The sequence below is a fragment of the Colius striatus genome, chromosome 10, assembly GCF_028858725.1.
Source record: "Colius striatus isolate bColStr4 chromosome 10, bColStr4.1.hap1, whole genome shotgun sequence".
Lineage (NCBI taxonomy): Eukaryota > Metazoa > Chordata > Aves > Coliiformes > Coliidae > Colius > Colius striatus.
In genome coordinates, this window is record NC_084768.1 from 9,631,366 (window position 1) to 9,650,412 (window position 19,047).

The 19,047-nt window shown below is 38.8% G+C and overlaps 2 protein-coding genes across 2 annotated transcripts in view; one reads left to right on the top strand and one right to left on the bottom strand.

The window, feature by feature from the left end:
* RGS4 (regulator of G protein signaling 4) overlaps positions 1-19,047 on the bottom strand; it is a 146,818-nt gene that overhangs the window by 74,585 nt on the left and 53,186 nt on the right. The window lies entirely within an intron of this gene.
* On the top strand, positions 13,927-17,478 carry RGS1 (regulator of G protein signaling 1). Its single transcript, XM_010205739.2, has 5 exons — positions 13,927-14,102; positions 14,485-14,568; positions 15,173-15,234; positions 15,794-15,957; positions 16,605-17,478. Exons 1-5 carry the CDS (start codon positions 13,999-14,001, stop codon positions 16,788-16,790), a joined length of 600 nt encoding a protein of 199 aa, XP_010204041.1. The 5' UTR covers positions 13,927-13,998; the 3' UTR covers positions 16,791-17,478.

Sequence of the window (19,047 nt, forward strand, 5' to 3'; positions counted from 1 at the left end):
GTGACTTCCTTTTAGCTGCTTTTGAAATAAGATCACTGATGGCACTGTTGGGGTGAGTTCTGAACAGTCGTTAGTTTATACTCACAGAGCACCCTACAGTTCTGTGAATGCTGCATAAAACTTCTGAGCCCCGCTTAAAATATTCTATAATAACATGGCTACTCAGCAGAGATCTCAACTAAGACAATTGGGCTCAGTCATACATAAGGAAAAAGAGAAGGGGAATGTGAATCGTCAAGGTACTGCTATGCAGATTCTCTGTGTAACTGGTAGATTTCCAAGTTTATTTCAAAGAATCATGGCTTTAGGTTTGTCATCAGGTATGCCCTCCCTGTCACACATTGTTGGCTCTTGTAACAGTGAAAAGGAATCAGTTACCTGTTGAAAAAGGCTGATAAACTCTGCATAGACAGCGGAAAACCACTCATTCTGAAGTGGTTTCCTTTTGCCAACCCCTAGGGATGGCAGCTGCAGAGTACCGGTAGCCACAACTGCTTCAGGTGTTTTGAAGAGCCAAGCACCATGATTCAAGTCACATGAAAAAGGACAGACCAATGCCTGACTGCTTCGGTATTAACTCTAGAACAAATAGGTTTATGCAGGCTGAGTTTTCTGTATCAATACTGGAGCCAATGCATGGTAACAAGGAGATCTCACTACCATTCTCGTAAGACTGAGAAGTTCAAAACTGTCATTTGTTTCCAAAACCTCACTTTACATATCCTTGGCAATTTTGCATTAGGGACAGTACTGAGCTTTGTTATTTTCATGGAAAGCTTCTGTGAACATGAGGACAAGTCAAGCTAAACTCTGCTATCAATTTAGAGAGAAAATGAATGCAACAGCTTCTTCTTTGTCTCACTAAAATCTACCGTCCCGATTAAGTACAGGGTTTGGACCCATTCCCCATCACAGCTACACCTTGTATGGGAAATGTGTCTTCTCACTCTTTTTCTTTATTTTCTTCACAGCTCCTTTGTTGCAGTCACTTATTACCATTATCTCACCTACAGTCCTACACACTACTGTCTTCTGAAGTTCATGTGCAGTAATAACATGATAGACAAGCTGAGCTGAATGGTCTCTCTAACACTGACAGAGATGCTTCATAGAAAGAAGAGGATGAAAAACAAGTGTGATTGTAAGGTGAAAAAAAAATCCAGATAAACTATGGGTTCAGGGTGATAAGTACATAAAAAAAATATTCTTTTAGGCTATTTTTTTTGCTTCCTTGTCTTAGCATTAGCCCTTCATGTCTTGAAAATGCAAGAAGTGTATACTCAGTACTGAGATAAGTCTTGTGGTTGTCTGTCTTAGGAGAAGAATTCCCCTAAAGAGATTAGTTTAGATTGTAAGCGCTCTTATTTCTTTATGAATACAAGGTATATTAAAAGTTAGGCAAAAAAGGAAACAGGTGTAAGTATAAGCCAGAGAAAGCAAGAAAGTAAAATTCACAGAAATGACATTCACAGAAATGACAGTATAATCTGAAAACATGCCTGCTGTTGAACAGAGCCTGTCAACTGATCAATCAGGTAAACATCATCTTCATTCAACAACACAGCTATAAGCTTTGTAAACCATATATTCCATGTGTTGTAATGTTTTGTGGTCTGTGATAGTCTCTTAGGTTCAGGGATCATATTTTCCTGAGTGTTTTGCTCTGTGACTGGAAACCACATGGAGCCTTGAGCTCTGTTATACCGCAGCTCCCTAATATTTGGAATGTTCCATAGCAACATACACTGAGACTAAAGCAGATGACAAGTGAAAGTGGTGCTGGTTATTCAATAAACGTAAGAGGAATCAAGGAGAGGTTGGCTCCTACTACAGTGGGAGACAAAAGCAAGCTAAAAAAAAAAAAAGAGAACAATATGCAAACAATATTCTGTCAAGTGATGCAAGCAGATGTTCAGTCTCTCTGTTCTATGATGACCTGACTTCAGAGGTTGATTTGCATGAAACATAAGGATATAGTAAGGGATGTATCAAACATTCATCAGGAGTCACTGTAGCTCTCTATTTGGTATGTTCTGCTTCTATTATCTTTGATGGCCAAAGTTAAGAGTGGCCATGTCACCTGGAATGTCATTTTACACTTCCACACATCCTCAAGCAGGAATAACACATCCTTATTTTGTCCTTTGCAAAGCAGCAATATTTGCTTATGGGAGGGGGAATCTCTTGTATTCAAGATTCTAAGTAAAATGAAACCAAACAAAATCATTACAATGGGAGAAGTCTTCCCATGGGAAAGGATCCATGAAAAAAGTTACTAATAACCAATAATCATCTGAAAAATAAGCAGCACAACACGGCAATTTGCTAGAGGAAGATAATCATAAAGTAGGGAAAATCTTGCAATTTTCCTGTGGTAGAAGTGTTATCTATAATCTTCCACTATTTATCTGTATCCTTCTGGTGAGGTGAAGACTGCTGTTTATTATGCAGCTCAGAATTTAACTTTCTTATTTGCTGAATTGTTTATTCAGTTTGGTCCCAAGTCAACCTTTAAGAAGTTGAGCACATCTTTGTTCCACACTCTTCTGTCTTTTAAAAGAGAAAAAAAAAAAGACTGCAAACTTGCTACTGAATTTCCTCCTCCTGCATTCAAAGTGCATTATTACCTGGCTTGATTTTTTCATGATGAGTGAATAAATAGTTGGGGGAGTGTAGTTTTCAGAAAAACTAATACAGCAAGTGTTAGAATTTCAAGGGCATTAAACATGAAAAACTGAGAAAGTCATATCTGAAAATCGAAATCATCTTCCATCTCCTTTATTCACATTGGATATTCCTACATTAACTGAATTTATGACAAAACTGAATGGTGCAATCAGATTCCAAATCATTCTAAGAAAATTACATCTGTGCTTCTATACAGAATAAGAATCTATTATATTACTATTTTATTTTCTATTTATAACACCAACACTAGACTTGGTGCTCCTGGCACTGAACACAACATGTTTCAATACATATCTTGAGTGTTTTATGACCAGTTTTGGGCCCCTCTCTACAAGAAGGACAAGGAGGTCCTGGAGAGGATTCAGAGGCAGGCTACCAAGCTAGTAAAGGATTTGGAGTATGTCTCGCATGAGGAACGGCTGAGGGATCTGGGGCTGTTGAGTCTGGAGAAAAGAAGGCTCAGGGGAGACCTTATTGCCCTCTACAACTATTTGAAAAGAAGTTGCAGTAAGGTGGGGGTCAGTCTTTTCTTCCTAGTAGCAAGCAATAGAACAAGAGGAAACAGCCTCAAATTGAGCCAGGGAAGGTTCAGGCTGGATCTGAGGAGGAATTTCTATGCTGCAGGGGTTCTCAGGCATTGGAAGGGGCTGCCCAGGGAGCTGCTGGAGTCACCGTCACTGGAGGGGTGGATGTTGCACTTAGGGAAATGGTCTAGTGGTTGACAGGCCTGGGACAAAGGCTGCACTTGATGTTCTTAAGGGTCTCTTCCTTATAAAAGAATAAAAGAGCCTTTCTACTGTTATGTTTAAAGGGACGTTAAAGTAAAGCTATATATACATCCATGCAAGCTTTTACAATTGTCTTACATTCTAAATACAGAAAAGATTTTTTTTAAAAGTATTTTTTTGCTTCCCTTTAGCATTTGCCTAGGCAGTGCAAACCAGTAGAAAAGCTATCTTTGTAAAAGGAGCTGTTACCCTGTGGTTTCCAGTCCCCATTTCCCAGGCCGATGTTAGAAGAACATGTATCTAGCTTTGATAACTGCTTTCAGAGTAACTCAGAGCAGTACAAAAAAAGCTCAGCAGTTCATAGCAAAACAATTATTGTCATGAAACTCAGCAGCTTCCGTTTCCTGCTGCTCATATGAAAACTTCCCTCCTAATCTGGTTATCTTGGTTTGCATGCTGAATTTTCTCCTGTTCTGCTTCAAATTCATTTCAAAATTAAAGGGAAATAGTCAAATATGTTAAACCTCACCTGGCTTACAGTATGCAGTACTGACAAATACAGCACACAGTTGATGGGGAATTCCAGACCTGTCAGTGCATAGCACACACTGCAGAAACAGCAGTTTTAATCATCTATGGAAGTTGCAGAAACAAGGCTGAAAGAATTCGTTTTCATCAGTGGTGAGACACAGCAGTTACTTAGTGTTTTAATAATGACACATATTAGGAAAATCCATTATAAAGGTGTGACCACTCTTTTGATGAAAGTTTATGTTCAGTACTCATATCAGCCAGGATCTGTGGACTTCCAGATAGATAATTAGTGAGGTGGTTTTGATAATTAGTACAGTGGTTTTGAATGACAAAGGCCCATCTTTGTGTCCTCTGATTTAGGTGTGAAGAGTAATTTCCCACACACTTCAAGAGAGGAGAGAGATACTTTAGAGATACAAAGAGGCAGATACACTTTTTAGTAAAGCCAGGGGTACCCTACATAAAGCCCTGTACCTAACTCTGCAAGGAGTACATACGTGAAGGATTAGGCTATTCTTAATCAAACACATGCTCTAAAGACTTTGCTTAGCATTCAGACTGCCCTCCTGAGTGATACATGCCCGAGTGACACAGGTCTCTGGTAATGTGTGAAAACATTCAAGCACATTTATCTTGTCAAACAAAACTCCTTGTTTGTTACAGGTAACTTTTTTTAACTAAAAAGATATGATCAAAGAGGAGTTCAGTTTTCAAAGAACAGCCTAGTGTACTTACACTGTAATAATGCCTTTGCCCGATGTATTCCCAGGAATATTAACCACTGGTAGCTGAATTTCCCCAAATGCACTGAGGTGCCAGCACTTTACACGGCATTTAATACAATTATAGAATGGTTTGGGTTGTACTAGAGACCTTTAAAGGTCCTCCTGTAGATTGCTCAGAGCCCCATGCAGTCAGCCTGTGAATGTTTCCAGGGATGGGGCACCTATCTCCTCTCTGGAGAGCCTGTTTCACCCCTCTCGTCATAGAAAATGTCCTCACTAGATCTAGTGTGAATCTACTTCTAGTTTAAATCCACTACATGTTGTCTGACTGCTACAGACCATACTAAAAACTCTGTCTCATGTTTCTTATAAATCTCCTTAAAGTACTGAAAGGCCACAAAAAGGTCTCCTTCAAGCCTTCTTTTCTCTGGGCTGAACAATCACAACTCTCTCAGCCTGTTGTCACAGGAGAGGTGTCACATCCCTCCATTCAATTTTTGTGGCCCTTGTCTGGACCTGCTCCACCATGTCTCTCCTGTACCAGGGACCCCAGAGCTGGATGCAGTACTCTGAATGGGGTCTCATCTGATGCAGCCCAGTATACAGATGGCTTTCTGGGTTGCAAGCACACCTTGCTGGCTCATGGCCAGCTTTTCACCCACCAGTATGCCATACTCTTTTCTACAGGGCTGCTCCCAGTCCATTCATCTCCCAGCCTATGGGGATACCAAGGTTTGGCTCGACACAGGCGCAGGACCTTGCACTTGGCCTTGTTGAATCTTGAGATACTGATGTGGGCTTGCCTCTTGAGCTTGTCCAAGTGCCATTGAATGGCCTCTTGTCCCTCAGGCATGTCAAATGTACCACTGCAACTGCAAACTTGCTGAGGATACTCTTTATCCCACCATCTAGGTCGCTGATGAAGTTAATAAGTAGTACTGGTCTCCACATAGATCCCTGAGAGACACCACTCATCACTGTTCTCTATTTGGACATTGAGCCATTGACCACTGCTCTCTGAATGTGATTTATTACAGGCTTTTTCCTCATTAAACTAAACTGATACTAAACACCCAGCTAACATGTCAAAACCTTTCCCCAGTTTAAATTAGAACTGTCTAGCATTTTCACTGGCCAGGGTTGGTTTCACCTTTCTCAAGCATTTGGATATTCTCCAAATTCTAAGATGGTTGTCCTTTTCTTTGTTTCATCCTCTTCCCTTTCAATGCTTCCTTTGCAGTTCCTATGCACGTAGCATCAACTATTTAAACACTATTAGTGTATCAGCACTTTCCCAGCCAGATCAAGCTCTGCAGAGGTGAGCATGCAAACTTGTAAGACAGTGCAGGATCTTCTGTTTCACTGTGCAATCAGCAGCGGGACTGTCGTTGCCTTAGAGGTTAAACAAATTGAAGGAGGCAGCATGGCTGGCAGGAAACAGCCTTCTTGACAATCAGGGAAATCAAAGATTTAGCTTTACTATCAGGATATGGCAAGTGTGAGACATATGGGAGGGCAGGGAGGTAGACTAACAGGGTGGATGGTATCTGTCCCCATGGTACACAGTGCTGATTTGCACACAAAACAGCAAATACGAGGAAATTCTGTTGCACACATTCTAATACCTGATAATTTAAAGCAGACAGCAGGTGAGAATCAAAGCAAATGACAGGAACTAAACTCTCCTCCTTTCCTGCTTCAGCACAAGCAGAGCTGGTTCAAAGAAAATAACACAGAAAATATCTAGCTTTTAAATCTTCATGTATTTAAATGGAACTACATGGTGATGAAGTTTTCCTGTTTCTTGAAAGAACTTTCTGCTACTTCACCTATATGCTGGGTAAGTCTTTTGAGAAGGAGGTGGAGGAAAGTGTGATTTGAATAATGCACTTCTTACACACAGTTCTCATTCAAAAAAGTTGAAAATCTGTATTAATTTCTACAATTCTCCTTCTTTCCTAAGCAGGACTTAGACTTCTGTAGTATGGCTTTCATTCATTAGTTATAGCTAGGATCTCAAGATAAATTAGATTGAAAAGGATCTGAAGTGATCTCTAGTCCAACCCTTTGCTCTAAGAAAGATCAACTATGAGCTTAGACCAGGTTGGTCAGGGGTTTACCCAGTCTGGTTTGGAAAATGTCAAAGGATGGAGGTGGCCCAGCTCCTTGGGCAGGCTGCTCCACTGCTTGACTGTTCTTAAAGGAGAATAAGATTTTTTTGTATGATCGTTAACCCCTCTTGTGCCAACCTGCACTTGCTGTCTCTCATTCTCCTACCACACACTGTTGTGTCTGGTTTCTTGATAACCCCCCAACAGTGATGCTTTCCAACAGCATTCCTACACACCTGGGCAACAGTTATAAATTCTTCCTCTGTAGCATGTCTGCTCCTCCATCCCTTGCGTGCTGCATTTTGAATCTGAGCTCTGTCACAAGTTCCCTGCTTAGCCAAGACAGTCTCCTGATATGTCTTGCTTGTTTTTCTGAATGTCACAACAGGCCTTTCTTGTGCCTGGAGTGGCTTCCAGTAACAAGGCAATCTTTGGATGGACCCATCCCTGGGATGGTTTTTTTTTTTGTTCAAAGTGAAAGCTGTATCTGAGGCTGCACTGATGTGATAATTCAGCTAGGAAATTTATGACAAGTACAAAATAGGCACTTGAAATTGTTTGTATATCTACAGAAAAGACTTTATTAGTATAACTCCAGTTAATGATTTAGTAATATTTTTCCTGTTTAAAAGTACCTAAAAAGATTTTCAAAATGGATTCCAACAATCTCTGCTTGCTGTGTTCAATCACGCTCTTTGGTTTTGTAGAAGTGAAGGGTACAGAACTTTACCATCTATTAGAACAGTAAGAAAGAAAAAAACATCTGATTTTTCCTCATTGAAATTCATGTGAAACTGAAGTCTGCAAATTTCAACTACTAAACTTGTATTGTACTCATATATCACATTTCCATGTTGAGAGCGAAAACAACTCTACTTCACACCCCACTACCCCAAGTCCTGTTCTCACATTTTTTTTTGCTTAATAACACACAAGAAACAATGCACTGCTTCAGTGCATCAGTGTGTGACTGCATAAAAATGTGAGCAGGTAATCAGAAATGTGCACGTTTCCCAGATGGTGCGTGATGAACACATTTCCTGCACTACTGAGCATCAGACACAGGAAGCATCACCATCAGCACCCAAAAGTCACTGCATTGCAGTTTTTTTTCTCTCTTTAAAAAAAATATATATAAAAAAAATCCAGGTGCCAGTCAGTAGGGCCGAGAATCAAAAGTCCCTTGATTTCACAGAAATAAAACGGTTAATTGATTTCAGATGGAAAGCCCCAGAATGAAAATGATCTGATTTCTGATAAATTCTATAAGCTTGTTATAGTCTAATTAAGAAATTGTCTTAAGAGAGTTACTGCATGTGTCTCAGTGAAATGTGCTTCAGCATGAGGAGGAAATGTACATGTATTTCCTTGCACTGCCTCTACAGTATAAACACAGTTGTTAATGTTAACCCTGTTTATCATAAAATATCGTTAATATTTTTCTGTAAAGATAAATCATAAGAGTTTGAAAAGACGCCATGGAGAAAATAGCAACTGTAACAACAACTTATATTCAACAATGTTGCTTTTATTAAAGAGTTCCAATAGGTAATGGTGACTCACAGCCACCACGTGAAGTAGCCAGGGAAGTTAATAACGTGACTAAAGTCATGCCAGCTGAAAGCCCGGTGCCCGTGGAAATGTTTAGAGGTTGAGACAGACAAAAGAAAAGCCTGTCATAGTATGTTTACAGGGCCAATGGGCATGGATGGATGAATGCAAGGAATAGACTATATTTAAACCTCTATATGATCCATAAAACAGGGAACACTTCGCTCGTGTGCTTTCCCAAGTGATTTCAAGAGCTCCTGCCAGGTCTTTCCTTCACTGTAAATGGTAAAAAACTCCACACAATCCTTTACAGAAGGTAGGGGAACCCCTAAAAAAATCCCCTAAAAGTATTCTGTTGATATTTCAGAAGTAGACAGGGCCACTTTGGACACAACTGGCAGTCTGCAGGAGTGTTTCTGTGAAGCCTTTTGATACTGAGGAAGTGAAAGTGCTAAAACAGAATTCAGGAAAGCACTGGTCACTTGTCCTCCAGAGTCAAGTCTCTGGCTCGGTACATGCATGAACCAAAACACTGAGCTAAGCATGTCCTTTACTCATTTATGCCGTCCATAAAAGAAATGTAACAAGGTTTTTTTCCAAGTGGAAGACTGTTACTAAAAGTTTAGCTTGTAGCATTCCTTGTTCTAAGTTGGTGTTACACTTCAAATATATTTCAAATATAGAAGCGATCCTGTATTTTGAGAAGTATGATGCCATTTAGCCCCGGTTTTGGGAATATTTTAATGTTCCCAAATATTATCCCTGCAGCTTGAAAGCACACACCATGCCACTCCCACACTCCTTTTAAAATGAACAGTTTCCTCTCACATAGAAACTAGTTTCTATTTCCTTTAAGCGTTTCTTTTGCTTGAGAGATGGATTATCAGTAGTTGACCTCTTTAGGTCATGTAAGAGACAGAGCATTTCAAAGAAATCACTTGTTTTCATAGTTCAAGCTTAGCTACATGACAAGCAAGTTGATATTCTGCAGTGGAGCAGCATTGCTTGAGCTAAGCCCTCCAATCCAACACGGGTTTGGCCAGCTAACTCCAGAGAAGTGGATGATGAACAACAAGAGCATATTAAAGCTAGAAACTGGCCATACATGGAAACAGTTTGCATAAGCCAAAATGTAACATTCAGAAACAAAACTGGGCTGAAACAGAGAATCAATGAGGACAAGGCCTGCCAAAAGCGACCAAAAAGAAACCTAAAAGCAGAAGTCAAGAGACAGCTTCAAATCATTTATACCAGCAATTGAGACTTGGAGAGTTCATGGGACTTTTTACCCTCTTCACTTTAACTAAATTTGTCCAATATAGTAATCTTGGAAATTCTCTGCAGTTTTTTTCTCTCTTACGATCTACCAAGCCTCTCCTGGGAAGAATAGGAAACAAAGCATGGAAACAGGTTGGATAGCGGCAAGTATTTGCAAGTGTCTTCTGCGCACATCAACTGTCTTCCTTGTACATTAAGAAATCAGATGAATTATCACAAACTTACAAGAGATTTGGAAAACAATAAAAACAGATGGTCATAGCCAGCTGTGCTACTGTTGCTGCAAAAAATGTTTCTCTGTCCTTCTGTTGGACAATGCGATGCCAAGCTTAGGACAAAGAAAATTCCATATCAAATGATGGGGTTATTAGAATAAGTCCTAAAACCATAGGGCTCAAAAATATACTTTTTGCAATTTCCTATCTTAATAAAACAAGAAAAGGAGACTGATTATTAAACACAGTATTTCAAGCAGCAATTATTCCTCATGTTCTGCATGAAATAGAATACTATGGAAGTAGATAGAGTTTAGTAGGTAGGAGATGAAGAGACAGGTCTGATAGCAATCATTTCATAATTAAACTGAGAAAACCCCAGTAAATTAGGACAGAAGTTCTGTGAAAAGTTTCTACTGGGTCAGGATATCACTATTGCTCATGGTGTCACCAAAGCCTGGACTACACAACACAAGGGAAGTGAATATGGATGAATAGTCTTTAAAGTATTGTGTTTTTTTAAGCTAAGAATAAGCAGCACTTTTGACACTACAAATGTCAAGGTCAGAGTATTCAGAACAGAATCATGCAAGGTGGAAGGGAACAACATTGTCCACTCGTGGAATCTATTCCAAATTCTGCTCAAAGCAGAATCCTCTGCAATAACCATAAGTAATAGTTACACAAATATTTTTAATTGAGGAAATTCCATGCAGATCTTTTCCTGGTTTCCTATGGTCTACAGAAGCAGACTGTAACTCAAGAAAAAAATTCTTGTCAGTCTTATTAATAATATTGTTTCTCTTACTTTAATTGTACTTACTACTTAAGTCTTGTAGACATTTTTTCCCATTCTTGAAATCAGGTAACTCATTAGGCTCAACAAATGAAATCTTAGAGATGAGTAGGCTTGCACAGAAAGAGTGAATCAGAGGGAGTGAAATATTCCATCAAGAGAAAAAAAAAAAAAAGGGATGCCTTTTACTCAGAGGAAGAAAGTAATTGTCCACAGTGGAAAAAAAAAAGAAATGTGAATAATAATTGAACTCCTGTACTGACGTATTTGCCACTGAAGGCAGTAGGTTTGGTTTTGCAGAGCTTGAGCAAGGTCTACACAAGAATATGAGGATATTGTTGCTTTATGCTATCTTTATGCTTAGAAGTTCAGATGCCACATTTCTTCCCAGATACACATTGTTCATTCCTTCTCCAAGTTAGATACTCAAAACTCCTACTTCCTTTATGCTTTTGCCAGTCTATGAATCTTTACACAAGTTGACAAATGGACCTAGCTTAGAGGGAACCAGACAGGCAGCATTGATTTTCTTTGCACAGAGATAAAAGGCAGCTGTAGTAGTCCAGAGATTGATCCTTACTGAGTTGGAAGACTGGAGAGGACTCAGTTGGCAGCTTAGAGGATCAGGACATAAAATTAGTACATAAGAGCATTAAAAATTCAGAATATGAGAACAGCAGATTGCAGGAACATCAGCTAACACCAGGTGCTCTGCTTGGTAACCACAACTTCTTCCTCCTTTACAGTATAGTACTCTACCAATTCTTCCTTCTTTTTTGACTGCCTTCAAGTCCTGTAGCACCAGGATCCTGAAAGCAAAGACTACTACCTACCCCAGAGCCCAGTGGTGTAATATATCTTCCAAAGGGCTATGTACAAAATTGCCACAACCTAGTATTTTTTTTTTCATGTACTATATCTCCTATATATTACATACTTCCTTCAACCTGCAGCAAACATAGCCAAAAAAGGAGAAAAATAGTATCTCCTATTGATCTCTCAAAAAGAATGTCTAAAGTCGAACAGGCTGTACAGAGATGAAGCTGGAAAAGACTTCAGAGGTACAGAATTTGGTCAGATATGAACCAAGGTAATTCATGCAATATGCCAGAAACAAGTTTGTGGCTTCTGCAAAGGCTTAATTTCAGAATCCTTTAAGATAGCAAGGACAAAGCTCACCGTGAAACAAATCTATTTAACCCTGGAAACTACAGTGTTATCTAACACTAAAATAACTGACCTCCTCTAGCAAATAAAGTAGCTGGAAAACTATTAAAATATTACACGCCATTACCTTGATGTGACAAGAATACTGGTCTTTATTTACACAGGAAAATATTGCCAGAAGGTGAAACCCAAAATCCATGCAGTGGCATATGACAACCACTTTCTAGAGGAAGGTCAGAAGCAACACCTATAATATGCATTGATATGTTTAACAAATTCCAAAGGTAAATATAGTAAATTTTAAATGGAGAATAGCCATTTTTTTTGTCTAGTAAATGTCAACAGTCCCACATTGAGAACAGGCACAAACAAACAAACTGTCCTATTCAGAGGAACAACTCTAGTTCCTCTTAAACCCACAGAACTTAACTGGTGGCTTACTTATACCTGCTTGTAAATGGAAACTCAAAACATTGCTACCCTTTTAGCTTGAGACTAGAAAGTACAGAGAGATGTGACAGGGAATAGGGATTTTCCCTTGTTGGAACTTTTGTCTGTTGCCTTTTACCCTTTCATTGCACCCTTCTGAGAAGTTTAGATGCAGCATCTAGTAATTCACTCAGTAATCCTCCCAGTAATTCACTGAAGACAGCTACTAACTGAAGAAATACAATGAGACACTGAGGGGGCTGTATGTCAAAAAGCAGGTTGTTAGAAATGAAGCCAAATATGGTACTGATAAAGTATTTTGCTTCTTATTTATCCTTGCACCAGGGGTCAAGAGCAGTTAGTAAAAACCTCTGCCTTACGAAGGACTGTGTTTACCTAATTGCATGGAGATAAACGTTTCCTGCAGTACAACCTATGCTGATGCATTTACGTCGCTGCTAATATTCAGAGGATCAGCAGCCTCCTGTGGTTAAAACCGCCCTGATGCAGTCGGACAGTCCTTGCATGCACGTCTATCTGCGCACAGCTCTTAGTCTCTGCATCACAGTCCACTACAAAACTGTGGTGCAAGTTCTTATTTACCATGATCACGTGCAGCTCATTCATGAGCACATCATGTACAGATCATTCATGAGCTATTTATAAGTAATCAGTTGTATGCATCATCTAATGAAACAAAATATTTGAAACCTCCCAGAAAAAAACCCAACACATAAGCAGAAATTAAGATGCCTTGGGATCAGGTTAAATACTTAAACCTCTAAATCATTAACCCAGACAGATAAATAAAAGGTAACCATTAATTCTTCATTTTGCTTTGTACCCATAATATCTTCTCTGCAGTTGAAACCCAGCATGCACAAAGAATACACACCTCCCTCAAATAGACTGTAATGGTCACATTGTCTCTAGGAACAACAGCTCTACTTTTAACCTACTTTTAATCAATCTTTATCCATGTCAGATCACTTAAAGTTATGGGGACATTCCTAAAATGTGTGCTTCCAAATAAGCTGACTTGGGAAAAATCAACCAAATTAAATAAGTTCCTGCTGCTTCAAACCCCCTTCCTATGAAAAATTCAATATTTTCACAGCACATGTGTCTAAACAAATCAGATGCCTCTGTCTAACACAGCATTCTAGTTTGAAGAGCAACTAGTAACTTGCAAATAGCATGTTGCATATGGAACTCTAATACTGGGATGCAAATAGCATGTTGCATGTGGAACTCTAATACTGGGATATCTTGAAGTACTTCTTTGTTATATTCCATTGAGTCCATGTAACTGGTTTTAAATTTCAGAAGATAGGCATGTAGCAGATGAATTTTGTGAGGATAAAACTGCAGTATCTGCAGCACATTTGAAAAAGAAAAAAATCAAGAATTATACCTGATTTGAAAACACCAGTTAGAAAGGGACAAGAATTCAAAGTTCTAGAGGGGCTTTTTTTTTTTTTTCTGTAACACAGACACACAGAGACACACAAAACAAACCCAAAGTAATTCAGCCTCATCCGGTTTAACCTCAACCACGAGACATCGCTGTCTGTTTTCTTTCTCAAAAGACTCACGTCACCGTGCACTGAAAAAAGGGAACTTCCACAGTTTGTGGTGAGGATACATGATAAACAGATCTGTTCACACCAACTAGCAGGGCAGCCTGCGTCAATAAAAGGCAGTAGCAGAGGCAGTGAACTGACATTTTGTGCTTGGAGGATTATCGGTGCAGAAGTCTCTTCACATGAAAGTAAAATGCCAGGATTTTTATTTCCCCACAACAATATGACTGAATTAAATGGAAAAGAAGAATGCAAGCTTGCAGAAGGCAAAATCCACAAAAAGAAACAAAAGGCTTTGTAAGTATATACATCTTTGTGTAAACTCTAATGTATTAGAACTGAAAATAACACTGAAATCTTGGGGATTAAGAATTAGAACCGTATTTCAGACTAAATGACTGCAAAGTCTGCTCCCAGCCCAGGACTATAGGATCATTAAAAATTGCTTGAGCTGGTGCATACTAATGAATTGATTCCTTTAATTAATCAGGAGTAGATTTTGGATACACTAGGAGCCTTTTAGTCTTTTCAAAAAACCCACTTGGATACGTAACTTCCCAGATTTCAGTCACAGGATGGAGATGCCTGTCTCAAAAAGTTTTAACAAATTAAAGTGGAATTATTTAAATAGAATTGAAATGCAATTGCAATTACAAAACTGTCTGTTGATTGGTTTCAGTGGTGCAGATCTGAAAAATTATTTGAAGTGCATGGTACCACACATCGAATCTGGGATCAAGACTTCTAACTCCAGGAGTGTCATGTAAGTACTGAGATACATCAAGTTACAACAAAAAAAGAACTATAGCTAGATTACTATATAGTAAACTATTTTATTAATTTCTAAACTACTAGTACCACAAATATTATAACCATGCCTAGAATTTCCAAAATACAAAAGAGGTGAACAGTAGGAAATAAAACCCATTAGTGGAGTTAAGGACTTTTTTCCTTGTGATGTGCTTGCCTCAAACAGTGAGGGAGAGGACTCTTCAGTTAAATCTTTTTTCTTCAGAGGGACATTGTCTCTATTCTCTAAAGTTTTAGAAGAAAACCTTCACTCTTAAGTGAAGAGCAGAGGTATGAACATACTTATTTCAGGAATATGGAAACAGAAGTTCAAAAGTATTTGGTCATAGTAAAATCTATCTTTTTGGGAACAGAGTTCAGGTTAACATCATAGTTCCTTAGTTTTCCATCTCTCTGATTATTTTTCTCAGTGTGGCCTTGCCTCCAGGGCCTTAGGTTCTAATAAAGCCATAGGTTAAACACAAACTTGCTACATATTTCTAGAATAAAATACTGAATTATAAAATTTGTCTCCTTTAAGCATGCAAACAAAATCACATGGATTTTTTTCATCTTAGGCTTTCTGCAGAGGAAGTAATACAGTGGTCACAGTCTTTGGAGAAGCTCTTGGCCAGCCAAAGTAAGTTTATTTCTTTAATATGACTTAATTCTTATTCTGAGGACAACTTATCTAATCTTGTCAAACAGGCAAACCTGTAGCATTCTGCAAACACTGCCAGAGAACAGTCAGCTTTATTTCAGCTATCTATAGCTCCATTGTAACATGACTATTGTTACAGCTTTGCTTCCAAGTTTGTGGTTTTTCCTTCCATTTCCTACACCCAGTATAGCAAATAAACCCCAGGGAGCTCAATTCGGTGGTTTTTGATCAGTCTCCTGTCATTGCTTAACACATCAGTTGAATTTGGAATTTTCTCTCCACTTGTACCCTAAAACAATCTATTTAGGGAGGATTAGAACCCATTGATGTATTTTGGCACCCATGGTTTAGACCCCAAACCCCTCAACATTTAGAAAGACTCTCCTCACCTTTAACACTAGAGAATCTGTAGTATGTTGCAGTGCATTTTGGCAAGATGTTTATAACAGAGATTTCAATACAATTCCTGCTACTTATTTTACCCCTCCAGGTCACAAATATCATGCTATGAATGATGATGTATGTGTGTTGGCTTTAGGTGGTCGAGGTATCTTTCGGGAGTTCCTGAAGTCAGAGTTCAGCGAGGAAAACATCGAGTTCTGGCTGGCTTGTGAGGATTATAAGAAAACTAAGTCTGATCACTTACATGGCAAAGCAGAGAGGATTTATGAGGAGTTTGTTCAATCAGATGCTATTAAACAGGTGTGTAAAAAGTTAATGTGTGTGTTACAGTACAAGGATTCTGGAAAATCAGAAGATAGAAGCATAGCTTCACTGAGATACTCGTACATTCACTCAGTTACATAGGACAGACACATGTTTTTGAGTGTACTTGCATCATCACCATCTTCAGCCATGAAATTATCAGATCTCACAAGTTGAGTCACAGGATACAGGCCAGGACTTGGGAGCACAACTAGCAGAAACTCAATAGAAGCACCAGCAGCTGAGAACAAGATGCTGTTCTGAACCAGCCCAGTTAGAACTAACTGGTGGTGTTTGGAGTCAGATACTCAGAGAGAGCTTTGTTAGTAATGGAGCTGTGGAATATTTCTTGTCTTTTAAAATACTTGTACATTCTGGAGAATTAAAAGTTGTGTGTTGTATATTTCAAACTAGAGACTCTAATTCTACACAAGCTTTCTCCTATTGTTTTAACTGGAGGCTTAATTGGAGGCTGTATTTTTGTACCTAACTGGGATATAAATGTTCAGATTCTATTGTTTTTCAGTTCTGATACTGAACTATCACACCAAGTTAAAATGCTGCAAATTTACTTATTGACAAAATAAGTATAGAAGAAGAATACATTTTTAAGATGTCAATGGCATTTGTTTTTCACTTTCCAGATCAACATTGACTATCAGATGCGGGAAGCAACAGCTAAAAGGGCTCAAGACCCGACTCACACAAGTTTTGATGAAGCCCAGAAAACTGTGTACATCCTCATGGAAAGGGATTCATATCCCAGATTTTTGAAATCCAAAGCCTACCTGAACCTTTTGAACCAGCTGCAAACCAGCACTTCAAAATGAAGTGTTTGAGGCAGTGAAGTGCCAGGTAGACTCTGTGTCAATATTCCTGTGGAGCTACCTTCAGGGTAGCTGGATCTCAGCAAGGAGAACCCTCACCTTGGGAGGCAGGGTGCGAGGGAGAGGCAAACAGCTCCACAGCAAAGACAACACAGGATAAAAGTTGGCAAGACTGTTGCAAGAGTGAGAGCAGCACAAGGAGAAAAATCCTCTCCTCCCATATGCCATGGAGCCAAGACAGAGTATGGATACTATTTATTGTTTGAACTACACTGTGAATATTGAAGTCTTTGATCCCAAAGAACTGTTGATTGTTACAGAAGTGCAAGACGAGCAAACTGAGCACTGGGAAACGATTGTCAAGTTCAGAAGGAAAATAAGGATGACTGACAATTTAGTGCATAACAGGAAAATGCCCAGACAAGACTGATGAATGGCTTTTTTAACCTGTGAAGTTTTAATAAGTGTGAATGCAGCTCCATGATGTTATTGTGCTAGGTGAATATATTATAAATTGACATGTCTTAAAATTGTCATATTTTAAGTTATATAAGAATTATATAAGCTGTTCTTTTACTAAGTTTGTATTCAACAGGCAGAGATGTAGCATCTTTTCTGTTTAATTTATTGCAAAATAATAAACAACTTTTCAATCCAATATACTTAAAAATAAAATTTTATGATCATTTAACATCTTGTTTTATGCAATCTTTCCATCATAATCACTGAAATATTGAAACGTGGTTTCCTTTTGTCTCATTATCCCACTACTTTCTATCTCCTTATCCAAATAGTCATTTTCCTCACACCACCTTTTCTCACCCATTTTACACAACCATCATGTTAGTTACCTGGAGTAGGTGACCCTGACCTACAGACAAATCCTCACAACACCCAAAAACCCCTCAAAATGGGGGAAAAAAAGAAGTCTAAATTTCCTTTGTGTTTTTAATATTTCTTAAAGTACCAGCATCCAAGTCAAATCTCAGATATGGAAAACTTAATTACTGACCCCAACAGTTAAGTCTGCTTCAATACCGATATGTTGAGCACAGCATATCACCTACACTGGTTGATGCAGAGAGGCAGTAACTGGTGAGACTCACTAGAAGTCACATTCCTTGTGATATTAGTACTACTCAATCTAATCTTGGCAAGATGTGGACCCCAATTACAATATCAATACTAGCATGAAACTTCATTTAATTTAATTGCAAATGCTGTTTTAAATTTACTCTAAGATATGCACTGTTGTGAGTCTATACCACAGTGGGTAGTGAGGAGTGCTAAAGTTGCAAGTATGCTTGAACTATATAACTACAAACATAAGCATTACCATTTGGTAGTTTAAGACCACGTGACGTTACAGTTCATTTAGTTCATTAGAGTTCAGTTTTCATTTAATGAAAATAAAGCAAAACGTGCCCTAGTCTCAATGAGTTACCATCATGAGATGCAGTTATCACATGAGTAGCAGTACAAGATTCTGTCTGACCCTCACATATTTTCCATTTTCCAAAGCAACATGAGCTTAGTCAGGCACACTCTGTTGTTCCGTACCAAAGGGAGAAGCTGTAAACCCACAGACGTCACCTCACGGGGAGAGCAGCCTGTGTTCGTGCTGCCACCCTTTGGGACCTTCAAGGGAGGGCGAAACCTTCAGCATTACAAGCATAACTCTGCTAGAGGGACCAGAACTAAGTGGCAGTTGCTGCCAACTTCCACCATCACCTACTATTGTAGCTGGAAGCCATTGCAAATCACATCTTCCTACCTTGAAGGGCAGTAAATGTAGAAGGAAAGAATCTGGTCTTGCAGTGTTATTTTCCCTTTGTCAAATATGTATTCCTGAAGCAGCTTGATTGCAAAACCTTAATTGTCCTGAAACAAAGTAAACATGTCTCCAGTTAGCTCTCCCACCTGGATTACTTTTCCAGGATCGGTAGGAATAGATCCCATTCCTATGAAGTAGGAATAACAACTATGCTTCCCACACAAGGGTCATCCTCATGTTTGTTCTATCAGAATACGGACCAAATGTCACTGTTTGCGTAGCTTCAGCCTCACAGAAAACAAAGATAAAGTATGAAATATCAGCTACCCTCTAACCAGACGTTATCTTCAAGTAGAATTACTTTTTTGATTAAAAAAATCCTTTAAATTGGTATAGTCCCAGTCTTCATTTGCTCTCCCTGCAGTTTCATAGCTTTGCCATGATTTAGCCAAACACTTGTATAAAGTTTCACACTAAAATTGTATT

Excerpts from the sequence above, each read along its gene's own strand:
- RGS1 (XM_010205739.2), top strand. The coding sequence starts at position 13,999 with ATGCCAGGATTTTTATTTCCCCACAACAATATGACTGAATTAAATGGA. Across the intron at positions 14,103-14,484 it reads AAAAAGAAACAAAAGGCTTT|TGGTGCAGATCTGAAAAATT; the intron begins GTAAGTATATAC and ends GATTGGTTTCAG. Across the intron at positions 15,235-15,793 it reads GAAGCTCTTGGCCAGCCAAA|GTGGTCGAGGTATCTTTCGG; the intron begins GTAAGTTTATTT and ends TGTTGGCTTTAG.